General features: G+C 35.6%; 2 protein-coding genes across 2 annotated transcripts in view; both read left to right on the top strand.

The window, feature by feature from the left end:
• The first annotated feature begins 1261 nt into the window (after positions 1-1261).
• Ca-Ma2d (Ca[2+] channel Muscle-specific alpha2/delta subunit) lies at positions 1262-21855 on the top strand. Its single transcript, XM_011500450.1, has 14 exons — positions 1262-1460; positions 2002-2083; positions 3066-3343; positions 4520-4908; positions 6477-6796; positions 7411-7668; positions 11814-11885; positions 12918-13267; positions 13736-13940; positions 14407-14649; positions 15087-15522; positions 17021-17400; positions 21016-21318; positions 21411-21855. The coding sequence occupies exons 1-14, from the start codon at positions 1372-1374 to the stop codon at positions 21720-21722; spliced, it is 3717 nt and encodes a 1238-aa protein (XP_011498752.1). The 5' UTR covers positions 1262-1371; the 3' UTR covers positions 21723-21855.
• An 837-nt stretch (positions 21856-22692) lies between these two features.
• The window catches only part of stj (voltage-dependent calcium channel subunit straightjacket), a 17510-nt gene continuing 13988 nt past the window's right edge, over positions 22693-26214 (top strand). Inside the window, exons 1-3 of the mRNA XM_011500612.1 lie at positions 22693-22814; positions 24454-24643; positions 25159-25731. Coding sequence (XP_011498914.1) covers positions 22693-22814; positions 24454-24643; positions 25159-25731 — 885 coding nt within the window. The remainder of the gene's footprint in view (positions 22815-24453; positions 24644-25158; positions 25732-26214) is intronic.

Genomic DNA, 26214 nt, shown 5'->3' with positions numbered 1-26214 from the left:
AATTTCTCTATTCATTCGAAATAGTTTTCTCAAAGTAATTGTACTCAAACCAATAATAGCATATTTTATAGGATAGAGAATTCTATCCGAGAATAGAGCATCGTCTCTTCCTTGGCTGAAATTCGTAAAATGCGCGAGCAATGACGAATCCCCAGCCCACCACCAGTTACCGTTCTATTTATTAGTTTTATGAGTTCGCGTCATTTGCCCGACCAACTCTACGCGACATTTCGAAAACATCAATAGAAACTGCCGAATACCTCAAAAGGATGTTAAAATACTCTGATTTAAAATAGACTTACCCGTGAACCCGTGAGGCTCTATTTCTATAAATAAGCTGCAATTTAAAAGCACTTTAAAAAAAAGTCGAGCGATGCAACAGCGTTAATAAAGTGTCGAATTAAAGGAGCTTTCGGAAGGAAAATATTATAAATGTCGACAATGTCAACAAAAAAATGTCAACAACAAAAAAAAATAAAAAAAAAAAAAAAAAAAAAAAAAAAAAAAAAAAAAAAAAGAAAACCAAATTGATGATGCTCAAGCTTCGTCTTTATCTATATGCGTTTGGTATGCGTTTAACAACTTGAATCTAAGATAATTTTAACGAATCTATCAACGGCTTGGAACGGCATCTCTAGAACGGTACATCAAAGCAATTATCCACGAAAGCTCGCTCTCGCAATAAAAGCTCCAGGTCAGAGTAGGCACTGGTTGTGTAAATTAGGCGCTCAAAGTAATCTTTGGATAAGCCAAACTCTCCTATTGCGGAAATGAAAGTAGCCTTCCCCTCGGCCTATCGCTATTCGATCTCTCTGATTCTCTCATTCTCTCTCTCTCTCTCTCTCACTCTCTCACTCTCTCTCTCTCTCACTCTCTCTCACTCTCTCACTCTCTCACTCTCTCTCACTCTCTCACTCTCTCGATTTCTCTCGATCTCGGTCTCTAATTAGACATACCGAATACGTCATTATTAATTAATACGCAAATTTTAAACGACGCTCCCGACACGTGTTGTGGTACACCCCCGGCGTAGCTTAGCCGGTATTAGAAGGCGCGCCTCGTCGGCTACGTCATACACCGGCGGCGGCAGCGATAATGGCAGCGGCAGCGGCAACGGCTACGGCAGCGGCAACGGCAACGGCAACGGCAGCGGTGACGGCAGCGGTGACGGTGGCGGCGGCTCTTTATTTATAAATCAGTAACGCCGGCGGCCAAAAATAATACCCTCGCGCGGCGTTTTGGCCCGGACGCGCAAACATTCGCGCGGCGCCGCCGTAGTTGCCGGGGCCCCGGCGAGCGACGTGGACGGCTGGAGGATGTTCAGGGTCGGCTGCTAACTGCGGCCGCGGCACCGAGGAGCATGCCAGCGCCATGAGAGCAGCCGCCGCGCACCGCCTCCTCGGGCTCCTCGCCGTCACCTGCCTCCTCCCAGTCGTGGCGAGGCTCAACGAGGCCCAGCTGTGAGTCCCCGACAAAATCATCACGTCTCGTCCGACCGTTTGACTTCCTCCAAATACATTCGATAATGCGGCCGCTCGAATTCCAAACCGTGCAGCGGACGATAACTCCGCCGCGATGCCCCGTCGCCGTTAAGCGCTGGGGCTCCTATTAATAGCCGGGCTTTTATGTACGAGGGTCGTGGCCGGCCGCTAAAGGGGCGCCATAGGGTGGAACGGACTGTGGCGACCGGGTGACGATGCGGAAGCGGAGGGTGGTGCGAGGATGGGACCGCGAGCCAATAAAGCTCCGGGCGCTCGAATAAAGCTGGGAGCGCCTTGTGATGGGCATTGATGATCGAGTGGGCCGGGGCGGGGACCGCGTGGCGATGGAATGGAAAAGGAATGAGAGGGATGAGAGTTGGGTGGTGGGGGGTGGTGGGGGAGGTGGGGAGGTGTACCGTCTCGCGTGTGGGCGATTAGTGCGAAGGAGGGTCGCGGGGCCGCATTATCACCAATTCCCAATCAATCAAGCAATCACAGAGGAGTTGTCGTACGTTTGCAGAGTTGACCAATGGGCCGAGAGCATCGGCAACGAGCTGTGGCGGCTGGCGAATGCTGTGGCGCAGCCCGCCGATCTACTACAAGTGAGTTTCTTCCTCGAACTCTTCTTGCTTTTCCGACTATCAGCCTTCAATCGGGCCCATTGTAGGCGGCTGACGATACTACAACGAGGCCTGATTGAATAATGGCTGACCAGCTGAGAAAAACGTCGGCTCGTTATTCGTACCTTATTTCTTTGAGCGCCCGTCTCTATAATATTATTGTCCTTTGCGTTGCCAATGATCGGCAATGCACTTCTAATTAGAGTGTGAGCTGATTGAAAGAGCAATATGTTGACTTCTCAGTGGGCGACTTGCCTTTTGTCAGCCGTGGCATTGACATTTGATTGGTAATTGACAGCTTTATTAAGATATGATTGCAGCTCGGACTGCAAAGAAAACGTCTGGCAATTTATATATATATATATATATATATATATATATATGCATGTATGTTTGTGGGTATATTTGTGTGTATGTATGTGTGTATGTATGTGTGTATAACCGAGAGAGAGAGAGAGAGAGAGAGAGAGAGAGAGAGAGAGAGAGAGAGAGAGACTATTAAAACGTTGATGATTTCCTTTAAACGATTCGAGAGGTTAACTTTTGAATTTCGAGTTTTGAATTTGGAGAATTGAGAAATAAAAAAATTTTAAATGACCCTACGTAAAAGCATGATGTGTCGACTTACAGTTGGCTTTGCTCAACTGCTTAGATAAAATTTTACGATATTGTAAACATCTACGTTTATCGTAGAAAAAAAACACAAAACGCCTCTTTCAAAAATAATAAGTGAAATATGGTTTTTTTTTTTTTTTTTTTTTTTTTTTGTAAGTTTTCAAATTAATTTTAAATACTAATTAAAGCTTCAAAATTTAATGACATTAATCACGTGCTTACGCACGCATCTATATACTATATGAATTGTATACGTTTAATTAACGTCGTATTTTTAATTCTAATAATAAATTTGAGTTCTAATAATAAATTCGATTATGGAATAGACGATGAAGGCTGTTCTTTTTAGCGTTACAAAAAAATGGGCGTTCGAGTGGAACACAAATCTGGTGACGAAATTATCAAGAATATAAGTGAAAACGTTGGTCGAATGTTAAGCCGTAAAATGGATGCTGTTCAATGTTTATATAAAGAGGCTGAAAGAATATCGGAGATGTGGGATGCAAATTTCACCACAAATTTTACGTACTATTCCGCAAAGTATAGTAATGCCACCATAGAAAACGAGCTTAAAACGTCGAATATACCGGAAAATATGCAGGAACAGGGAGCCAATGAGTCTTATACGTGAGTTAATGAACTTCAAATTAATAATAAAGCTGCGAGTAATATTTATCACATAAATATACGAGGAAATTCTTCACTGTGACTATGATTTCTTAAGTGGCGGGGTGGGGGAGGGGGGGTGGTTGTATGGAAGAAAAAGTACAAGTTTTGATTATTTAAAACTTATTATTTAGTCATACCATTTGCGAAAAATTGATTGTGTTTGACTATTCGAAACTCAAAATTTCGTGATAAAATCATAATAGTAATGAAATGTAAAATTCACTTTTATCTCTCTATTGACGTAATGTCGGTCTTTTACATGTGTCACAAGCTACTATATACGTTAATAGGTAATAAAATTGAATGTCACTCATAATTACCGATTAATTTCACATATTACAACGAAATTTTACGAATCCACTACACTAATTTAATATTATATTATTTAAGTTTTAGAACGAATTACCTTACGAATACAATCCAACAATCTAATCTAGTATTAAATAATTTTAATTATTAAACTTCAAGAATTAATAAGAACGACGAATGAGATTATAAATTCAAGTTAAGGAATAATGTTGTTTCATTGCTATTCTAATATATTTGTAAATATTCTTCCATACGATAAAACGGTGTTAATATGAAATAATTAAACAATGATAATTTCATCGATCTACCTAACAAATATGATGTCCTCGATGTATCATCGAATGAAAAAAAAAAAATAAATAAAAAATAAAAAAGTATATCGTTAGGCGATTCCAAATGCTACAATTAATGCAACATGCTTATCCCATACTCTACTTGCTTTCATTGTAAACGACATATTTAATAATGAGCTAGTAATGAGATAGTTGGCCGTATGACTGGATAATCCATTACTAACTGCTCTTACGAATAAATGAAATTAGCTAATTTTGCCATTCGAGCTGCCAATGCGTCGAACGCTTCGGCTCGAAAAATACCGGCCAAGTTGTAATTTTTGCACTCGGTATTCCTTCAACACTGCATCTATGCTTGCTATATAATAAAGATAGAGAATTTTTTTTAATTGACCTTACCTACCCACGACTTGGGCCTGCGAATTCATGAAACCTGACGGACAAGTCCCAGGCCCAATTACCTCCCTCCGTCATCCCCCATCCCACCCAAAATAGGCCAACGATCTGACGCGAATGGTATTCTTTCGTGCAGTCACATGTACCTAGAGCCGGATACGCACTTCAATAACGTCTCGGTCAACACGACCTACTCCTCCGTCCACATCCCGACGAACGTCTACGACAAGCTGCCGCGCGTCAGCGAGACGATCCTCTGGTCTAAGAAGCTCGACCGCATCTTCAAACATAACTACCGCTCGGATCCGGCCCTCATGTGGCAGTACTTCTGCTCGACCACGGGGATGCTGAGGCAGTACCCGGCGATGAGGTGGCCCGTGGGCCTCAAGGCCGACGGTAAGGAGCTTACCGACACGTACGACTGCCGCGTCAGGAGCTGGTTCATCGAGGCCTCGACCTGCAGCAAGGACATGGTCATTCTCGTCGACAACAGCGGCAGCATGACCGGCATGAGCAACACCATCGGTACGAGAGACGCGGCTTCCGCTTGTAACCCTCACTCCCGCCGCTTTATTGAGGAGCGCCGCGCTCCTCGCCGATGATATAACGAATTCCCGCTGCTCGTTGCCTTTGACCCTTGGAATTTGCTTTTCATTGGCGAGTCCCCCGCTCATCGAGCCCGTGCATCCTGCTCTGCGCTTACAATGATTAATGACGAGCGAGCGATGTTTGGCCGACTCGTGCGTGATTCGAATACATTGTTTCGGCCGAGCTGCCTTTACACGTCCAACCTGTCTAATTGAACGATCGCATCATTAATGCACGAGATATTACTCAGTCGAGCCATCCGCACTATCGCCTCTTTAATTTACACACCGTCCATTTTCCACATTCGTTTGAATTGGCACGAACCAATTGCGAGAGATTGTGCTTAAAGCCAATAATCGAGCCTCGTATTGCTCATTCTCATTATTAATCGCATGAGCGGAAAAGCGAAAAACTCAAATTAATGATAAAGTCCATTGCCGCTCAATCTATGGTTGAGCAATATATTTTCAACGGGCGAGCAAAGTAATGCCAGTACATTCGAAAATTATTCTATATATTTATTTATTTATTTATTTATTTATTTATTTATTTATTTATTTATTTATTTATGTTCTTGCACGTGTGTATGTTATGGGTAGGCGCGCGCATATATACACACATTTATTCGTTTATTATTATTATGTACATTGGTGGCTGGTGAAGGTGAACGCGTATAGTCGTTTGCCCTTTATACGTGGATGGAAATTATACTCGACCGTCCCCTGATAATAATATATTAACTCAATAATACGTTATCAAACATTTTCGAGTCTGCGACCAAGCCTACGCCGTTCCCCTCCGTCCATGACTCTATCACTCTCGCGCGCATACAAACAACTACACGTCATTTTGAGAATAAATTTAATGAGAAAATCCTTACGCAACTTAACAAGTAAGTGTCTGTGGCACATATTCCTATAATATTGATAAATTTAACGAAGAGAATGCGTAAACGTTTGTTCGATGTAGCAAAAGAAGAAATAGAAAATAGAAAAAAGAAAAAAGAAAAAAGAAAAGAAAACAGGACGCTTCTCTATTATTATCATTATTTATTCAATTCAAATATAATATACCTAATTTAATATCTAAGTCATGAAGTTGCATATTTATTCGCATACTTCCACTAATAGCGCCAACGAACGCCACAACTTAATAATACTAAATTAGTCACTCGTAACTACAAATCTTAAACTCTTCTCTGCACGGATTTTAAATTCAATTTCTTGACGATTCATAAAAGTCGACATTTATTTCCAACCCTACGAGAATAAGTGATTGCGCATAAATTTACATTCTTACTAACCCCGCGTTTATTCCCGTAAGTCCAGCGATTTTCAACGCTTTAATTAAAAAGTGCGCAAAAATAAAGCATGAAAATTAGTTGCTGAAATTGGGTGCGTGGGCGGGATGGAGGAGAGGGCAATGATGTTGCTTGATGAGAGTGAAGTAGATGAAATAATTGAAATAATAAAGTAAATAAACATGAGCGAGTAATATAATTTTAGCGAAAGCAACTGTCGCTACAATCTTGTCAACGCTCTCGAACAACGACTTCGTCGCGGTCTTCAATTTCTCCGACACGGCGGATCAAGTAGTTGGCTGCTTTCAAGATAAGCTGGTCCAAGCGACGCCCGAGAACATTAAGAAGTTCAATATTGAGATGGAGACGATGAAGCCCGAGGGCGTAGCCAACCTCACCGTCGCCTTCCTCTCCGCGTTCACAATATTACAGAACTATCGGAACGAGTCGCGCTGTGGCGTCGACCTGAGCTGTAATCAGCTGATTATGCTCATTACCGACGGCATCGCCTCGAACATTACGGAGGTACGATTTCAAATGTCGCTCGTGAACTACGCGTTTACGAGTCGATAATAGCGTATTGCGTCCTCCCATCGCCCCCCCCCCATCCCCATCGCAATCCCCATCCTCACACCCTCCGCCCTCCTCCGCCCTCCTCCCACCATCATACAAATCCTTCGACGCTTGTTAATTTCGCGCTCTTATCTATTGTTTGCTACTCTCGTTCGTTACAACACACAATAATAAAGATTTAATCTTAATCGGCATAGGAGCTTGTGGGGCGCGATATAATGCCATTATGTAAGGGTAATACGAGATTTGAGTTTAAAAAAAAAAAAAGAGAAAAAAATAAAAGATAAAAGGTAAGGCTCGTTATCGTGTGGTCAAGTGTCAAGTGGATAAATCCCCTCGACAATAAAACGGGTTTACTCGTGAAATTTCGCGCATTAATTAACCTGGCCATTTAACTATAATTATACAAATGGATAATTCGGCTCGAAAAGCCTCCAATTTCTTTTCCTTGAACTGGAGAATGACCTCGAGCCGATACCGAGCGAACGTTAGCCCCGATTCTAACGCTCATCGCTGCTACCGCGACGCATTCCCAAAGCAGCCAACTACAGCCGATAAATATTCAGGTGTTCAGAGAGTGGAACTGGTTCAAAAACGGCACGATTCCTGTACGCGTGTTCACGTATCTGCTGGGCCAGGAGGTGACGAAGGTGCGGGAGATCCAATGGATGGCCTGCCTCAACCGGGGCTACTACACGCACATACACACGCAGGCCGAGGTGCCGGAACAGGTGCTCAAGTATATTCCCGTGGTGGCGCGGCCCCTCGTACTCCACGGCAAGGTTCATCCCGTCGTCTGGACGCACGCCTACGTCGACATATCGGTGAGGAACATCGTAACGAGCGGGGCTGTTTGCTGGCTCGACTCGCGCGCGATATCGCCAATAGCTCCGTGTATTATGCTTTACGAGTTATTAGATTACATTGCGCGTGGTCCGAAATTGGATCGGATACTTTGTTTAATGTTGCAATATTCAAGTTCGACGAATTAACTTTACACGGTAAATGGGTAGAATGAATGGGAAGTAAGAAAATACAGGACTGAAACGAGCCTATCGATTAATTTTACCGAGCTTGTATTTCATTGGTCATCGCTACTTTCAGTCGCCGCTTTCAATCGCTACTTTCATATTCACATATTCGAGCCCATGGGAGGAGGAAACGTCGAATGTTTGCAATATTTTAAGACCAGTCAAAAATATCTATTCTTACATTCCAAATTTACATTACGGTACGTTACGGCCCGAGCACCCACTAATTTATACACTATTTTTAATATACATTACAAAGTACAAGAAGAATTCGACTTTGTTTATTCAGCCATCGGGCTCCCTCGATCACCAGCTTATGCCTAATTAATCATAAGTTACAAATATAATAATCAACTGTCAATAACAAAAATAGTTTATTGGGAAAATACCAATTTCTAACGATTATAATATTTCCATTGCCTTTGGCCAAGTATTTGCGAATAATGGAAAATCGCTATGATCGTCTCAAAGACAATATTGTTATGAGGAAAATTATAAATGTCGTTTGACAAATTTTTATCAGTGTCAATGGTCGATTGTTGCAAGTTAAAAAACGTAAAACACATTCTCCGTGCAAAATAGTAAGAAGCGAAGTAAAGTTTATTGGTCGTATGGATGAAGGAAAAATCAAATATAATTTTTTAATATTGTGCATTGCGATCATAGGGGTACTTTGAGATAATGATATGACATTGGCATTAGAAAAAATATTGAGAAAAATTTAAATATTACTTTGTTCAAATACATAATTTTCACTTGAAAGGGCAAAATTCTTCAAAGGCAATTATTCAAAATTGCTTAATTCTTTATTTCGCATTACTCGTGTTAAAAGCACTGCTAATTGTTCTTCGTTAAATATAATTTTGAGATTTCGAATCATTTAAAATATCCCCATCATTTATTTCAATATTCGCCAGTATCTTAGTAATTTATTATTTACACTATTGTAAAAAATGGATTCGATAAGTCAGAAATTTATTACATCACTTCCAGCTACTTCCTATTTTAAGTTTGAGAAAAAAAAAATTGCTACTTAACTTGATTTAAATTGTTAATATTATAAATTTTAGATTACTTTATAAACATTTCATAATTATGGATTGAATTAAAATATAATGATTAAATACGATCGACCGAAAGTGCAACTAAATAAAACATATTCTCCACGATGGTATGAATGCTAACAAATTTTATAATATTAATGAAAAAGGTACTTGATCGAATGTTTGTAAGATCCGAGGTTTATACTACTAATAATAAACTATTAGGTAATTCATGATTATAAAAATCAATCGTATCCACAACAATATTTTAATAATGTTTATTATCTAAATTTCCGATCAATTATAGTTTTTTTGGAATATTAGCAAAGTAAACAGGCAAGGATATTGGATACAATTTTTTTTTTTTTTTTTTTTTTTTTTAATACATCTACAATAAAAGCACGAAAATTGTCGATAATAATTTTAAATACAAACATAAAAAACATATCATATTTCACAATATTCGAGTACTTAAATTTACTAATACATCTTATCAATATCAAACTTATTAATAATCGCGATAGATTATTTGTTTTTTTAACTCCAGGTCTGATTGACTTTGCAGTTTAATGATATTAGTTTTACTGCAAGTCTATGAAAAAAACAAACAAACAAACAAACAAACAAACAAATATTATAGAAGATTAATATTATTATAATTAAAGATATAACAGAATCAACAATAATATATATATATATATATATATATTCATACTTATAGTTACGCATTAATTAGATATATTGAATAAATTTAATTACTAAAATAATCAACCTCCATGATAATTATATTATATTAAACGAATTTGTATTTACAAATCATTTGTCAAATTGGCTCTCCTGAAACTGTGACGTATTGAATTTTGAATAAGATAAGTATTGTATTTTTTAAAGTTTGCATGACATCAATTTCAAATCTTTTATTAATACTCCAATCACAGACATGACAACCATAAATGTCGGATCAGTTTTCATCAAACATGTACTTCCATAATAATCCTCTTAATTTCGTTGAAACATTTTCAATTTAATTAATATTATTTCAATTACTATGGATTATTATGTGACAATTTTAAATATTACATGTTGATTAACTCGACGATTCAGCATTACTTTATTCGAATAATTTTGCTATATGAAATTTATAAAAAAATATTTCTCATGATATAAGTATGCATTTCAAGTACATTGCGTAATAACACATGAATAACATAAAAAAAAATTCTATAAATAATGTATTATTATTTTAAAATTTCGATAATTAACAGTAGATTATTACATACATTTTAATTTATACATTATTATAAAAGTAGTATTAATTATAATTTAAATTAAATAATTATTAATTAGCGCAATCAAGTATTCAATATTATCATAAAATTATTTGGAATTACGAATAATAAAAATTCTAACCCAAGCAATAGATTATAGACTCTTATAAACTAGTAACTAATACTATAATTGTAAAGTTAAAAAGTTGCTTTTATTTAAATCCGTTGGCTTTTATAAGTAAAATCAAAATAGTTTCCTATGATGCTTGAATTATCTAAATCTTTTAACTATCATTGATTGTCTTATCACTAAGCTCTAAATAAATATTGTTCGAATGATTAAATATAGTATCTGGATTTATTTGAATAGTCAGTAAAAGATAAAATCAATATGTTTTAGCAATAATTTTACATATAAAATAATCAAACATACGTCATAATTGGAAAGAAAAAATATAAATATTTAATTATATTCAAAATTTATTAAAATATAATCAAAATTTTTAATAAAAATCAATTAAACTCAATGCCCAATAATCTCAATGTTATAAAAATATCCGCTCAAATAATTTCCGTAGAATTTTATTTCCGTATGTTTTATTATTACAGATAAAATTATATTTGGCTATACAAAACTAAACATACTTATTTATATAAATTTTCAAAATAACTATTTACATATGTATATTTATGCAAATGTAATAGTTTTGTACAGTTAAACTTTAATTATATATCACAATGGTAAGTTATTTATAAAATTGTATAATATTTAATTGTCAATTTTTCTTATGACTGATACTAATTCTAACTTTCAGTGTATTAGTTAAACACATGTGTATTTCAGTCTTGGCTTTCTGTAAATATTGAAATACAAACGATAAATATTTGCCATAAACATTGAATATCGTAACTGTGTTAGAACTATTTTTGTTTTTGACTCAGGTGAGTTTACCTTCAGTAGTAAACACATGGAATTAAGAGTAATTCAAACTGCCATTTTATTGTTATTGAACCTGTGATTACTTAGCAGTGATATTATATTATATTATAACTTATCGCTGATAAAGCTATGCTTTTCGTTTGTGATATCTCAATTCCGTAAAATAATATGAGATTTCAAAAGATACATTATTATTATGTATGATTATTTTTTTTCCGATGACTAATCCACTCAATTGCGGATAGGTAATGACATGGAAGAGGACTCAATGGATTTCACGGGGCCTAAGTGTCACATCTGCGACTTTTCTCCAAAAATCACTTATCTTTCCAAGCAAATATTTATACATCTATTATTATAAATTACATGATATTAAATATAAGTATATATTATACAGTGTATTTACTATCATAAAGTCACGGAATAATATGAATTTGATGATTTTCAATAATAGTGTTACAAAGAAATTTTACATAACGTAGGATCCAACATTAATTTGCATAATGTAGCACTTTTTTGTACGATAAATGAAACTATTGAACGTTTAAACGTATGATTAATTGAAAATTTATATCAATGGCATTGGGAAGGTGAAAACACAAAAGAATATCAAAAGCATTTGTAATCTTCTATAATGAAATGATTTTAACTAACTGAGAAATAAGTTTATTAACTTTTTGCATGAAGCGGGAAGAAAATACACCGCCAATCACGAAAGACCTGAAAGTTGTTGACGATGGCGTGGATATTACCGAAGAGGTAGGCAGAGTTAGTAGAGGCAATCACGCTTATTAGATCCAAAAGTTGTTTGATTTACTTCACTTTTATCCATCTCAATACGAACCCTATGCTAATCAGTATAAGTAAATTGTTTACTTTTAGATGAATGATTTGCCACAAATATACTTTTAACACTCGGCGGACACAAGACTCACACTGATATGCACAGAAGTACAGTAAAGATACGAACAGGACATCCCACCTTATTATCACTAATCATTGCATACTTAATTATTGTGTGTCGCGTAAATATCCTTGGAGTGTGATTCAAAATTTCTACAAAAGTTCTTTTGTCTTTAAGAATATAAGCTTAATGTCACCGAGCTTATTTATGAATCACACTCTTAATTGTCGATGTACTTGCTATAGTGTTGTCCTAAAAATTATCCGCTATTTTAGTTTTGTAGTACTTTTAGTTGCGTGATAAATAGTCAAGCCTTGTGTGAAAATTACTTAATTGCAATACTTCATACGCTCATAAAACGGTTGTACTGCGTCAGGTGATAATTCAATAACATGATGAAGCTACAATTTGAAACAGTACAACTTGTCCTTGAGAGTAAACGTACTTTATTAAGCATGAACCCTTGTCCTATCTCTTATATCTTAGTTAAGTAAAGATATCCTCGGAATCGTGATCACTAAAGACGGATCATGTTATTCACAGGAAGTGCTCAACAATAATGTTATTTTTTTTTTTTTTTTTTTTTTTTTTTTTTTATTATTTTTTTTTAATTTTATTTTATTTACTCTTTGCACAGTTATAATTCGTTCGTGTCTTTTGCTAAAAAGAAATTCATCACAGTTGGAAAAACGCAAAATTACATGCAATTGTAATTAATTAAATGAACGCTGTATATTACGTCACGGTATGGCTGAAAACAAGCATATTAATTTATTCGTATAAAATGTTTGGTAATTGAAAAGAGAAGAAAACTTTTTCCACCTGTGTCGCGACAACGCACCATAAAGCACTTGCTGAGAAAGTAACTCTCGAACAAATGACCTTAGGACAAGCTGCTGTCGGAGAACGCGACGAAGAAGACTGAAATAGCTTGGCGCGACCGCCTCCTCACGTCCGTCAGCATCCCCGTGTTCGACCGCAAGGGCAACAAGAACAGCGTGGTGCGGGCCGCCAATTTATTAGGTGTCGTCGGTACCGACGTGCCCCTCAAGGATATTCGCAAGCTCACGCTGCCTTACAAGCTCGGTGTCAACGGTTACGCCTTCATTGTGTCGAATAACGGTTATGTCGTACTCCATCCTGCCCTCAAGCCAGAGTACAAAGGCGAGCTCAAGCTCAACTACAACAGCATCGATCTCACCGAGGTCGAGATTCTCAACGATGGCAGGGGTCCTAGGTGAGATAGACCGTACCCTTCCTCTATCACTTTCCATACCCTGCGGTCTCGGTATTTCTCGCCATCGCAAATGCAACTCGTTCCGTGGCTTGATTGGAAACTGAAACTGGTTGTACTAGGATCGTGCATCACGTGGATATGAGCATATTAATGCAATGGTGTATTTTATGATTCGTTGTTCTACATTGGATATTGATTTAATGAATTGCAATTAATTGATTATCGAAATAATGGAATTTGTATCGAGTCTTTCCATGACAATCCATAAACCATTGAAGCTTAACATTTTTAAAACGATTTCACAATAGAAGGGAGGATTTGTGTAGCCTGACTATACACAGAAAAAAAAAATTGCGTTACAAATATTTCAAATACTTTAACAGTAATTATTACAAGCTTAGACCAGTGGATAACAATTATTTGTAATTGTAATGGAGTCGAGTAATACACATAGACTTTTGTATACAGAGAGCCGGGCGAACAAATAACGGAAATTCGTAGAGCTCTAGTTAATCACGAATGCGGCTCGAAAAAAGGAGTAAAAGTGAAATTGCATTACGATGATTATCGTCGTGTCACTTTGGAGAGTCGTGATTACTTTTATGCCGCATTACCGTTAACTCCATTCGGAATTGCCGTCGTCCTACCGCAATATGGAAGATATTACATTAAGGTAAGGCGGCTAATAATCTATTAATCTAATTTAATATTAAAAAATTCAATGATTATCAACTACATCAATCGCTTATTGAGCAATTTGCAAAAAATCTCGATATATATAACGAACTTAATTACAGTCGAGTATATTCAATGATAATTAAACAATAATTAATGAAATTTCATTTGAATGAAATGAATAAAAATTGTAAATAATTTTCAATTTTTCAGTCAATTAAACTGATAACTAATTAATTATCTTCTACTAAACGAAGCAAATGATGAATTATATTAGCCTTACTTTAATAAAATCCAAAAATTAGAGAATTTCCAAAAATTTTTAAACATCATTTTGACTTACAATAAATTCGCCAATTTTTCTACAAATTTATCGAATGATTATTGAACATTTTCATCATCACTCTTTGTATGTTTTATTTTTACAATTATTCCTTACTTGTCTCTCATTTGCTTCTCGATAGGTAAACAAGGAAATCGAGAAGTATAGGAATCGCAATATCTCGGAATATTTCATAGGTGAAAACTGGGGTATCCATCCAGATTGGGTATATTGCCGATATCATTATCTCGAAGGACATGAATTTAATACACCGGAAGATGAATTGCGACAGTTTTTAAATATCGTCGGTGACTTTTCAAAAAGCGAAACCGAGCGCTATCCAGAACAGTATAAGCCCTATGATAAGGGGGAAACAGCTTCTGAGGTGAATCGATTAACCTATTAATTTATCAAGGCAATCAGATATTATAAATGAATGAATATATAATGAGATACAGAGACTTCAAGCTTGCATTATTGAAATGAATCGTGGAGTCTAGATATCGACAAAATTTTAACCCGTTTTCTTAAAAGTAATCCATAGTTCGATATAATAATTATTAATATTACTAAAATAGCGATACTATTATCATTATTACAAATTAATTTACAATTGTCGTAGATTAAGTGTTCTAAAATTCAACCAGTGTGCATTTATAGATACTCGAAATACTCTTATAATTTTAAATACGGAATGTTTATGTAAAATCAATCTATATATAAAAAAAAACTAAAATTTGTATTAATAATTAAGCTCATATATATATATATATATATATATATATTAATACTTTCTAAATGTGATATACAAAGAGCCAAAAGTCCGATAGTCCGTTGAAATGCCAAAGTCAAGACATAGGCCAGAGGGAATCTGACACGTACGAGCCCGACTGCGGCAGCGACGATCTCGAAGAAGAGCAAGAAGACTATAATAAACATCACAACGATCACTACTGCAATAAGGAGCTCATGGAGCTTCTTATTATGGATGCCTGCGCGACGAACGACAGCTTCTCCGGGGAATTCCACAGTAACTACCCGGCAGATCGCGAACTGATAAACAAGTACGAGGTCTTTCTTAAATTCGTGGCAACGCAAAGTGGACTCACCAGATGGCAAAAGGTCGAGGGCGCCATGGTGGACAGAATGGAAGAAAGGATTCAGGAATTCACTAATCACAAGAGAGCCTTGGACGAGGCCTGGTACAAAGGTGCCATCTTCCAAAATGAAATCGATCCCGAAAGTATTTCAATCACAGGTAACTGATCCCAGTCAAATTTCCTTATTGGATCAAGGATTAAGATTTATTTAAATGTGCCCGTATTATAGATAGAACAAAATATTTAAAGAAATGAGGGGAGGACATTTTTTTATATCAACTATTAAATTATTGATTCTTTTCTGAAGGGATTCGCGCGCGCGCGCTTTAAACGGTGAGGTAGTTTCGTTTAGAAAAATTATTATAACCGCTTGTCCTTACGAAATATAATAGCATGAAAAAAATATATAGATCCTCTCTGTATAATTGCACTTATTGCAAATATAAAGCGTAAGCATTTTGCTCGAGAGTATAATTAAAACAGCGTGCTTTTATTATTCCATTTAATAGCTCAATAATCCAGCTTGCAAGATTATTAAAATATTTCTCTGATATCAATTTTGAATATTCATTATTAGCTACGATAAGAGGTCATACGCTTTGATCAAACTGTGCATATATTATTCATGTAGGAAACCAAATATAACTATTCATCTATATTGAATGGATCATCTTTAAATTTATTCTCATCGAATTAATTAATTAACATTATTAATGTAATGTTCATGGCTTTCAAAATATTTACTAAGAATTTTCATATTTACGCGGTAATGGGATTATAGTCGAACCATATCTGATTCTCACTCTGTTACTGTATTGTTTTCGCCTAAAAATAAGACATAGAAATTTTCTGTTAATTTATCGTAGATTCAAATTACATAATATTCTTACAAAAACTTGCACGATTTATAATACTTTCAAAATATATCGAATACCAACTGATTAGTCACAATATTTATTAAGATTATTATGTAGTCGATCATTCGTGGCTTAAAATCAAATTTTAATATAATAAAACGGTCCTTTCTTTTACTAATAATTAATTTATTATCGATTGCTTTAATAATATATCCGTCACGGGATTTTTGCCAATAAAATTCAGTTGTTTAAAAAAAAAGCACAAAAAGACTATAAAAGATGAAAACTCTTCTTGATAAAATTTATGCAATTGTATTTACATATATATATATATATATATATATATATATAATTGACGTTGAATGTTTGTTTATGTTTATAACAATTTTTTATTTGAAGATCGTTAATATAACTGGTCTAACATCTTTATTATCAGCTCTGACTGATTCAGGAACTTCTTGATAGTTTCCAGCTCTTAAATCGCTCGACCTTAAACGCTGTATTAAGTAAAAGCATTTGTTATTTAATTGGCAAAATAAAAACTTATTTCATTTATAAAATAACAAACGACTGTATTAGTACAAAGTATATAAAACGTATTAGAAGCGTGAAAATGATTTCATAGTGGCAAATAGCATTTTTAATCAAAAAATTAAACGGAAGCTGTTATACGGGGCCCTATAAGGGAAAAGAAATTGTTATATTAAAATGTTGTGCATTGCATCAATTTTACATAATAAAATATTATAACGTGAAAGTTATGAATCTGTAAAACAAAAATCCACGTTTCTCGGGAAAGTGCCACCGATCAAGGAGTTGGAGTCGGGCCTGAACTCGACGGTTACGATATCACTGGGAATCTATCCCCGAGACAACGGTAAGAAGGCGGCAGCTGGTGTCGTCGGATTCCAGCTCCCGATGACGGCACTCTACCGCCAATTCACGAATATTATGACCGAACACGTCCCGATACCCGGGTTGAACTGCAGCAGCGGCGTCGTCGACTGCTACCTCATTGACCAGAATGGCTACATCGTCATCTCCGAGGCGCACGACCACGATGCCGGCAAGTTCTTCGGTTCCCTGGACCAGACATCGCCGATCATGCGCTCTCTCGTCGACCAGGGCCTCTTCCACGCGGTCGACATTTATGACTACCTGGCCGTCTGCTACGACATTGTAAGTCCTCCCACCCACTCGGTCCAGCCACTTCACGCTCAAACACTACAAATTCAACTGCACGGCTCTTCATCACGCTTGCTTTACTTATCGTAACATTAACACGCATACGCAAGCGCAAAGCTTTAAGCTCAACGGGAAGCGATACTAAGCTTACATTTATTATCGTGTTTCTCACCAATTAACAATTTTCATAATTAATATCCCCATCTTTGGATGCTTTAGCGAACAATTCCATCCTAAGGCTCGAGTATTTTATTTTGTTGTTGCATTGTTGCATTGTTCAACAATTTGTATTTCTTTATAACTTGCCAATAGTCGCGAGTTATGTTTCACAATCAATGGCTTGATTATTGGAAACTTGCTGCTTGGCATAAAAAGGCGTTCAAAGTGGAAAGTTATGCTGTATAATTATTATAGGAAGATTGAAGCTGAACTAACACATATTAACATAATTGTGTGAAAAGCTTTAGCTTCATTTGTTTCTAAATCTTCGTGAGAAATCTTCGTGATTTTAAATAAGACTTCTTCATCCATGGCTTTAGCTATTTATATATTGAGTAGAGAGAAATTTCATTCTGCAATTTCATTAAATTACCTTTTCTATCCTTACAAGTAATGTATCGAAACAGTTTCCGTAAATACCATTTTCAATTAATTGTATTTTCTGTAAAAATATTTATTAATAAATGTTTATTTGAAAATTTCCATTGTCATCTCTTACGACACTTATCGATTGCGTTTCTTTACTTTGTTGAAACGACTTGAAACCTTTATACTCTCCATTATTTTCGAAAATTAGCACAAAAACTAATTGAGTTATCGATACACGTAACATTTGATTATTAACAGCAGATTACAATAATATTAATGACTTTTCCTCAATATCCATTGTTTCGGGGCTGTAAAAATATATTATGCTTTTGAGCCTTTTGAATTTTTTTTGCTCGATAATCAGCTAATAAATGCGAAATTTCATAAATTACGAAAATATTTCTGTAAGAACTTAGTTACGTAAGCGTTTTTACAATATATCACCATAAGTCAGCATTTCTTTGGCATTCAATATAAAACAACGGCCTCAACACTATTATAATTCCATTATATGGTGTAATGTAATTACAAAATCAATAAACATTAGGATCTCCAAAAGTCCTCGATTGCTGCAATAATAAATAAAAATTTTATACACCGTTAATTATTCTAACAATGAATTACCTACATAAAGTCGGTATTGTGAATTAATAATTTTAGAGAATTAGTTTTACGCCTAATAATCTGCAGTATTAAAAAAAATGCAAATTAATATCTATAATCAACTTCGTAACATAAAAATGAGAAATAACCACTTTGCATGATATTTTGCCAAATGCATGTCCAATGACAATTATAATAAATGACATGTCCCTTATGACATTAATATTTGAATATTAATTACAAAGGCAAGATTTTATAAGATGCTAATAATATATAATGGTTTCGTGATACTCATAATTTAGAAGCGAAGACACGGTGACGAATTGATGCTTTAAATCAATAATAAATTATTTTAGCTATTTTAGCAATTAAAGTACTGCGATTATTTATCATCAAAACAATTAAATACAATGTAATTTAATAATGTAATGTAATGATTATTCAATCTCGCCAAGTGTCGTTTATGCATTATTGTTAATTGTATGACGTTATATTGTCCATGTTGATGTAATAATTTAAAACACTTAATTTCATACTGAATTTGACCAAAATTTCTACGATTTAGATCGCATATGATAAATTGTCAAATAATTGTCAAACATACAATTTTCACGGACAGACAATTATCATAATATGAAAATATGTTTAACGACGACAACAAAAGAAATTCCCAATTTAAAATCAATATTAATGTCGAGAATAAGAACACATGATAATTATAAAGAATAACAATCAAAAAATTCCAAGCCGTAAAATTAGTCTGCCGAGATTATAGTAATAATTAGAAAATTCAATATTTACTGGAAATTTGTGTTGTGTATATTCGGTGAAACTTACTATTATTAGTATTAGTATGAGTATTCCAAGTCGGTGATATTCGCAGTAATTGGAATATCCGAGTAATAAAATCAAGTGGAAGTGGCCATATACTGGCAGAGTTGCTAGACAGATCATATTACACGATAATGCACAACCGACATAAAAAACAACCTGACATTCCTTCGTTTATGAGCTTTCACTTAACGTGGCTTGTTTACTAAAACTATCTCTTGTCCAATTTCATTGGCTTTTGGACCTTTTAGAATCCTCGTATTAAGAATATTTAACAATAAATGTACGCTGACGTTTTGTAATATTATCCACAATAGCGTGAAAGAGCTTTGGAATTAAATAATTAATCATGTATTTTTTAAATAAATATCATAATCTCACCAAATAATTGATTCTGAGTTGAACGTTTAACTAATATGCATTTCATTAATCTTATGCGTTTGATAATTTTGAGGTAAAAATACAATTGTAAGGAGAAGTATTAGCAAGTTTGCTTACTAAATTTACCATAAGATTAATTGTTCTCCTAATGGTTGTATAAATTATATAAATTGAATTTAAGAGTGATTTATTGCTAATAAACTTAATAAGCTCATAATATTTATTAAACGCGTAATAGACAAAATTCAAAATAGTAGGAAAGTGCGTATATTATCTATTAGTGGTTAATGTAGTACAATTGGCATGCAAAGCTCACCGACATTTATTTTACACTTTAAGATGGATTTCTCAGCTCGCACTTATATTCCCGTCCTTATAATATTCAGAGTAACGAATCAATAAAGTAAGGATGTTGATCTTTTCGAAAAATTTCGAAAAAATATTCAACAATAGTAGTATTGTTTTATTTCGATAAACTAGATAAAATTTCGTATGTATTTGACTAATTTTTTAAAATGAGATAGGACATTAAATTATTATTGTTTAATTGATGATTAATTGCTGATTTCGATTATTTATTTCCTGTAAGATGCAACTGAATTTCTGTACACTAGATTTTCTTAGCTTTAATGGAAAATTAAATTTTAGTTTAATATGTGTTTAATACTTTGCCTGCTACATGAATGCCAATGAACGATTTGATTCTCTAAAACTGTCAAAATGCACTCTTTTAACGGTCATAAAACATTTACAATGTAGAAATAATTATATTTGAAGAGAGAGAGAAAGAAATGTATAATTTTTCATTATTCGCTAAATATTGACACGAATGTTCCCTAACTATTTCTAACAATTCCAATACAATTTGACAGTATAAAATAATTATATATTTGATATTAAGTAAAACCTCGCATTCTTATTAGTCTACTCTCCTTCTCTCTCCATCCTCTTCTACATTACTTTATCGTGTATAATTAAATTATCGCGATACCATATACGATAAACAATTGCGTTATTTATCAATAAATAATTTTTTTTACTTTTCTTTTTTTTTTTTTTTTTTTTTTTTTTTTTTTTTTTTTTTTTTTTTTTATAAATCTCTCATTTTCTCAAAATACTATATTACAATGAACGTATGATAATCTCATTCACTCGATTAAAATGAAAATTGCACCAATGACTTATAAATATTTTCCTTTAATTTAGAGATATGAAAGCGCTGCCAATATTTTAAAGAACCCATTCATTTACGTCTGGAATCTCATCACGTGGATTTTCACGAGGATGATTTTATTAGCATCGCAATTACAGAAATTGCCCGTAATTTTAGCCCAGGATGAACTAGTTGAAGAGGAAGTTGATTTTAAAAAACCACCAAAAATGCATAAGATTCGATACAATCGACCATGCGACATGAAGATGACATTGTACATTGTAAACGAAACAAATTTCAACCAGGGTTTCACAAATACAGAGGGTAGTTGCGCTTTACCATTTTATGCACAACGTGTAAGTTGGATTTATCACGAAACCCTCTCTGTTCTCAGAAGCTCCGTCGTTAAAATGAATGCCAATCGAAACTTTGCTTAAAAACTTTTTAGGTACCTCATACGAATCTCTTGCTAGTTATCGTGAAAACGGACAGGAGCAGCTGTTACGACAAAATGGACGTAATACCCTATGAGATATTCCCATACACGATAGATGACAACATAACTGAATTTCCATGCCATAAAATTCCATTGAACGATCTATTCAGAAGAAGACTGGAGCATTGCTATACGCAACACGAAGATGAGGACGAGATCGAAGCCTGCGGTGGCACAAGTCCTTTAAACGTGTCGATACTCTCATTTTCTATCGCAATACTCAAGAGCTTGATTAACATTTTCCAATTTCTCTCACGCGAATGATTATTATGTGTGTAACTGCCTTTTATATTACAAATAATGAATGACATTGCGCGAGCTAAAAACGTAAAGGAAAAAAAGCAACGATAAATACTCGATAGCGCGTTGCGCCCGACAACTCGTTTTACATATTTATTGTTCTTTAAAGTTTACTCGTTGTGACGCGCAACTTATTGACTAACATCATTAATTGTCAATTCAATGTCCATACTCAGTCTCTTTGATGGCATTTGTCGTTATTCTCGTTTGCTCTCTAGTTATTTTCTTTTTTCATTTTTTTTTCTTTTTCTTTTTTTTCTTTTTGTTTAACTTATTATTTAATTTATTAAACTTTGTATGAAAGATTCATATTATCGATTTGTTAAATAAAGCAACAGAATAAAGGTTTTATTATTGTTGAAAAATATCGAGGATTTCATTGGAATTCATTGGATGAACCTAATTGGCTAAACGGGTGCCCGTTCCTCGGGCCCCGGGGCCCGCCCTGCGAAATCCGCGTGAATCCATGGGCTACCAGCGATCGTCCATAAGCATTATTCGTCACGACAGAGCCACGACGATTTGGTAAACAACGCAGCGGTGAACGGGCATGAAAATAAAAGAGCCATCTGTTGTCGTGGCGCCACGATCAATAATCAGGCACAATGGGGGGTTACGAAAAGCGCGCGCGCGCGCGCCCCCGCGAACATCCGGCTGCGCAAGCTCTCGGCTTAACGGTGGTGGGGGTTGGAGCGGTTGGAAGTGCGCCGTGGAGCGCATCGGGGCAGGGAAAGCCCCTGGCGGTGGCCACTGATCAATAAACCCGCGGCGTGCGATACGAGACTGCTACGGTGCTCTCGACGACGACGACGACAACGACGACGACGACGACGACGGGGACGGGGACGACGACGGGAACGACGGGTACAACGCTGACGACGGGAAGGTTTGACAGTGCCTGGATGATCCGGGGTAGGTAAGCCGCGAGGGAACCATGAGGAGCTCCTCCACGTATAGGGCCGTCGTCGCGGCGCCGCTGCTACTACTGCTGCTTCTGCTGATGCTCCTGGTGGTCGAGGCGCCTGGGTATGCCGAGGCCAGGATGCACCTCGACGCGTAAGTCTCCGGGGCGATCGAACGTCGCGTTGATTCGATTCGCTTCTCATAGCGACTTCCCTCGCCTCCGATATTCGGATGTTGTGGCTTCGGCGCGGGGATTATTTATGGCGATTGATGAGTCAAAGGGGAGAGGTTTCCGCGAGAACGATATGCGGGTGTGTAGTTGCTCCACTTTGACATTAACAGCCTTGTGGACTCGACGAATTTCGGTTAATCGATTATATGGGGCAAGTCGAGAATGTAGGTCTTTGTGTTACCGGGACATTGCATGGGACTTGAACGATTTAACTTTGCGTCACTGCCTCTCACCGACTATTACCTCACCTCACGGCTGTGTATGCGACTAATTAACATCGAATATATATATATATATATATATATATATTTCCTCGTAGTTTGCCTTAAAAAAATAATTCGTTCATCGCCGCATGAATATTGACGGACTGCGAATGTTCATTACCATTCTTAAGTATTCAGGATTTCACGATGTATTCAAGATTCCGTGCTTTATGGATTGACGTTAAATAAAAAATTATTGACCATTTGGATGCCACTCTCAACCGAGCATCGATATTCAACATTTGAATTTATGAAAATACAATGGTTATCGCGATCTATACTGTCAATTGTCGTTTTTACGAGACAATAGCCGGTTCTCGTATCGAAGATCGTTCCTCTCTTGTCAGCAGTGCGGCGCAACAATACATCCGCGCCTCTACGATACACAGCTCGGGCACACGTTTAATGCGATGAGTACGTAACCGCGTTTAATTTACATTTTAATTTCACCATGTGTTTTTCGAGCCGTAATACGTGCATTTAAAGTGCCATTTAAGTATTATTATAAAACGAATGTATTTATAAAATTATGCCTTATTACCGCTGCGTAAATGCTAGCTAATCCGTCGAGACTTTACAAACAGCAAGAAAAAATAAATAAATAAATATATAAATAAACTGAAATAAACAACAAAATTTGATTTATTAACCATAATATTTATCTTTAATACGTATCTGTTTATATATAAATATATTGTTAGAGTATCTTGTCAATTTCTTAATTTAATATATTATATATATTCGAAACAAAGTAAGAATATAAAGATTATAATATTTCAGCATTTTTTTATGATAATTTTTTTTGATAATTTAACAATTTGATATTTTATTAAAAAAGAAAAATTTTTTAAAAATTTAACCAAAAAAAAAAACATTATTTGGCTTAATTTTTTATCTTACGATTTCATCTACATTTGTCTTAATTTAATTTCACATTGACTTTAGAGCTATTTAATTGAATTTACAAAATATCTAATGTAAAAAATAATAATTTGTAAATATTAATGATATAATTTGTAAAAATGAATTTTATTCATTAATCGCCGGTTAAATCTAAGGCCTGACAATATTAGTGATAAATAAATGTTTATTAAAACCGATCTTCTTTTACATAAACAGAATTAATAAAAATAAGAAAAAAGATGAAGAAAAAAAGGGAATGGATCATCATCACAGATTAAAAATCAATAATAAATATTCGTATTTTATTTACATTAGCGATTAAGCGAACATGTATTAATTAAATGAATCAATCGACTTTATAATATAACTTATAATTGTTATTTTACATCTAAAGTGTGAAATCATGGTCAGATAAGCTTGGATTTGAGCTTCTACAACTTGGTAAATTCGTAACAAAGATCGACAAATTTCACGAGAATTTCCATAAGGAGGGTGAAATTAAAATTAACGATGGTAAAATCGTCGTCGAAAAGATTGCGAAAAACATTGAAGGGATGATGAACTCCAAAGTAGACGCTATACAGGTTAGTATTCTTATTTCAACGATCTTTTTATTTATAAGTACATAAGTTTATTGCTTGCCATCAATATTGATGAATTTAATAATATTTCATTGATAATCGATGGAATATTTCATGGATTATTACACTTTTAATTCAATAATGTTCGTAAGCAACACTTCCCAATTAGCATTGAATTCATAATGCACTTTTATTGAGAGAAAAATCTAATATGAAATAAATAAATAATATATCATACGATCGGAAATTTATAAATTTAATTTTTTGATATTTGATATTTATGATAGACAAAAAAAAGAAGAAGAGTACATACGTATGTGATTGCATTAGGGTGTACGCACATACACTGTACATGAGAATATTTTGTTTAGCGATGATACAAGTCAATGTCTTTCAAGTGCTTTAGTCGTTTACTAATAATCAGATGGTAGATCATTGCGTCTCGTAAAGTCATCCTCATCGTGCCACACAATCCTAAAAATCAAAAAGAGACTAAAAAAGAAATAAATACATTGCAGCGCATAATGGACGTGGCGGAGTCGTCGGCCCTCTCGGGCTCCATGTCCGATGCTCCAGAAGATTTGCCAGACGATAAGTACGAGTACAAGGACGCCAAGAACCATTCGCAGGTGATGACGAACTACAGCGAACACTTTGGGAGCGAAGTGAACCTCGACTACTCGGCCGTCCATGTGCCAACGACCGTCTACGGCCGCTCCAAGGAGGTCCTACGCGCCATTCGCTGGTCCGAGGAGCTCGACGATACCTTCAAGAACAACTACAGGACGGATCCGTCGCTCTCTTGGCAGTACTTTGGCAGCTCGACGGGCTTCATGCGCCAATATCCGGCCATCAATTGGAAACCCAACGGTAGCGATCCCCATGATCCCGACCTTTACGACTGCCGTACAAGGAGCTGGTACATCGAGGCCGCGACGAGCCCAAAGGATGTGCTCATCCTTGTCGACACCTCGGGCAGTATGACCGGCATGAGGAAGGAGATTGCTCGTCACGTTGTCAATAATATACTGGATACTTTGGGCAACAACGACTTCGTTAATATCATCAAATTCTCCAACGTCACGGAATTGGTAATCGCATGATTTTTCTCTTTCGAAAAACTGTCGTCGCTTACCTCAATCGCTACTCGATGGGATGGAAAATTACATTCGTTGCAATTTGCACGATCGCGACTCACGATGTGATAAATGAAAGACATAATGAGCCGGAGGGTAAATATACCCTCGATACTGCAAACAGTCCAGAAAAATGACTAATTACGCTCGACTCCAAGTTGCTCGATTGTCAATTCAATCGACTAGAATTTTTTGCGATTAACCAGGCACGATAGCGGCGAGTAATCGAAATTCACAATATCTCAAGCTATTGCCCGACATTTGGGGAGTTAAATGTATTATATTACTTAATTGTTTAAGTCTCGTGATTTATTTAAGAACAACAAGGTTCTTCTAATAGAATCGTCGAAGTGCACTATGCACCAGGCATTTTCACTGGTCTCTTCTACGCCCAAAACGACAAATCACATTATTCCCCATCGAGTCTTAAAGAGCGTC

This window comes from Ceratosolen solmsi, unplaced genomic scaffold, assembly GCF_000503995.2.
Source record: "Ceratosolen solmsi marchali unplaced genomic scaffold, CerSol_1.0 scaffold56, whole genome shotgun sequence".
Lineage (NCBI taxonomy): Eukaryota > Metazoa > Arthropoda > Insecta > Hymenoptera > Agaonidae > Ceratosolen > Ceratosolen solmsi.
The sequence above is the reverse complement of the archived record's forward strand: the minus strand, read 5'-3'. Positions and strand labels throughout refer to the sequence as shown.

Bases quoted from the DNA above. Each gene is read 5' to 3' on its own strand.
- Ca-Ma2d (XM_011500450.1), top strand. From the start codon at position 1,372: ATGAGAGCAGCCGCCGCGCACCGCCTCCTCGGGCTCCTCGCCGTCACC. The intron at 3,344-4,519 runs GTGAGTTAATGA...TCTTTCGTGCAG, and splicing joins GGAGCCAATGAGTCTTATAC to TCACATGTACCTAGAGCCGG. The intron at 17,401-21,015 runs GTAAGTCCTCCC...CCTTTAATTTAG, and splicing joins TGGCCGTCTGCTACGACATT to AGATATGAAAGCGCTGCCAA.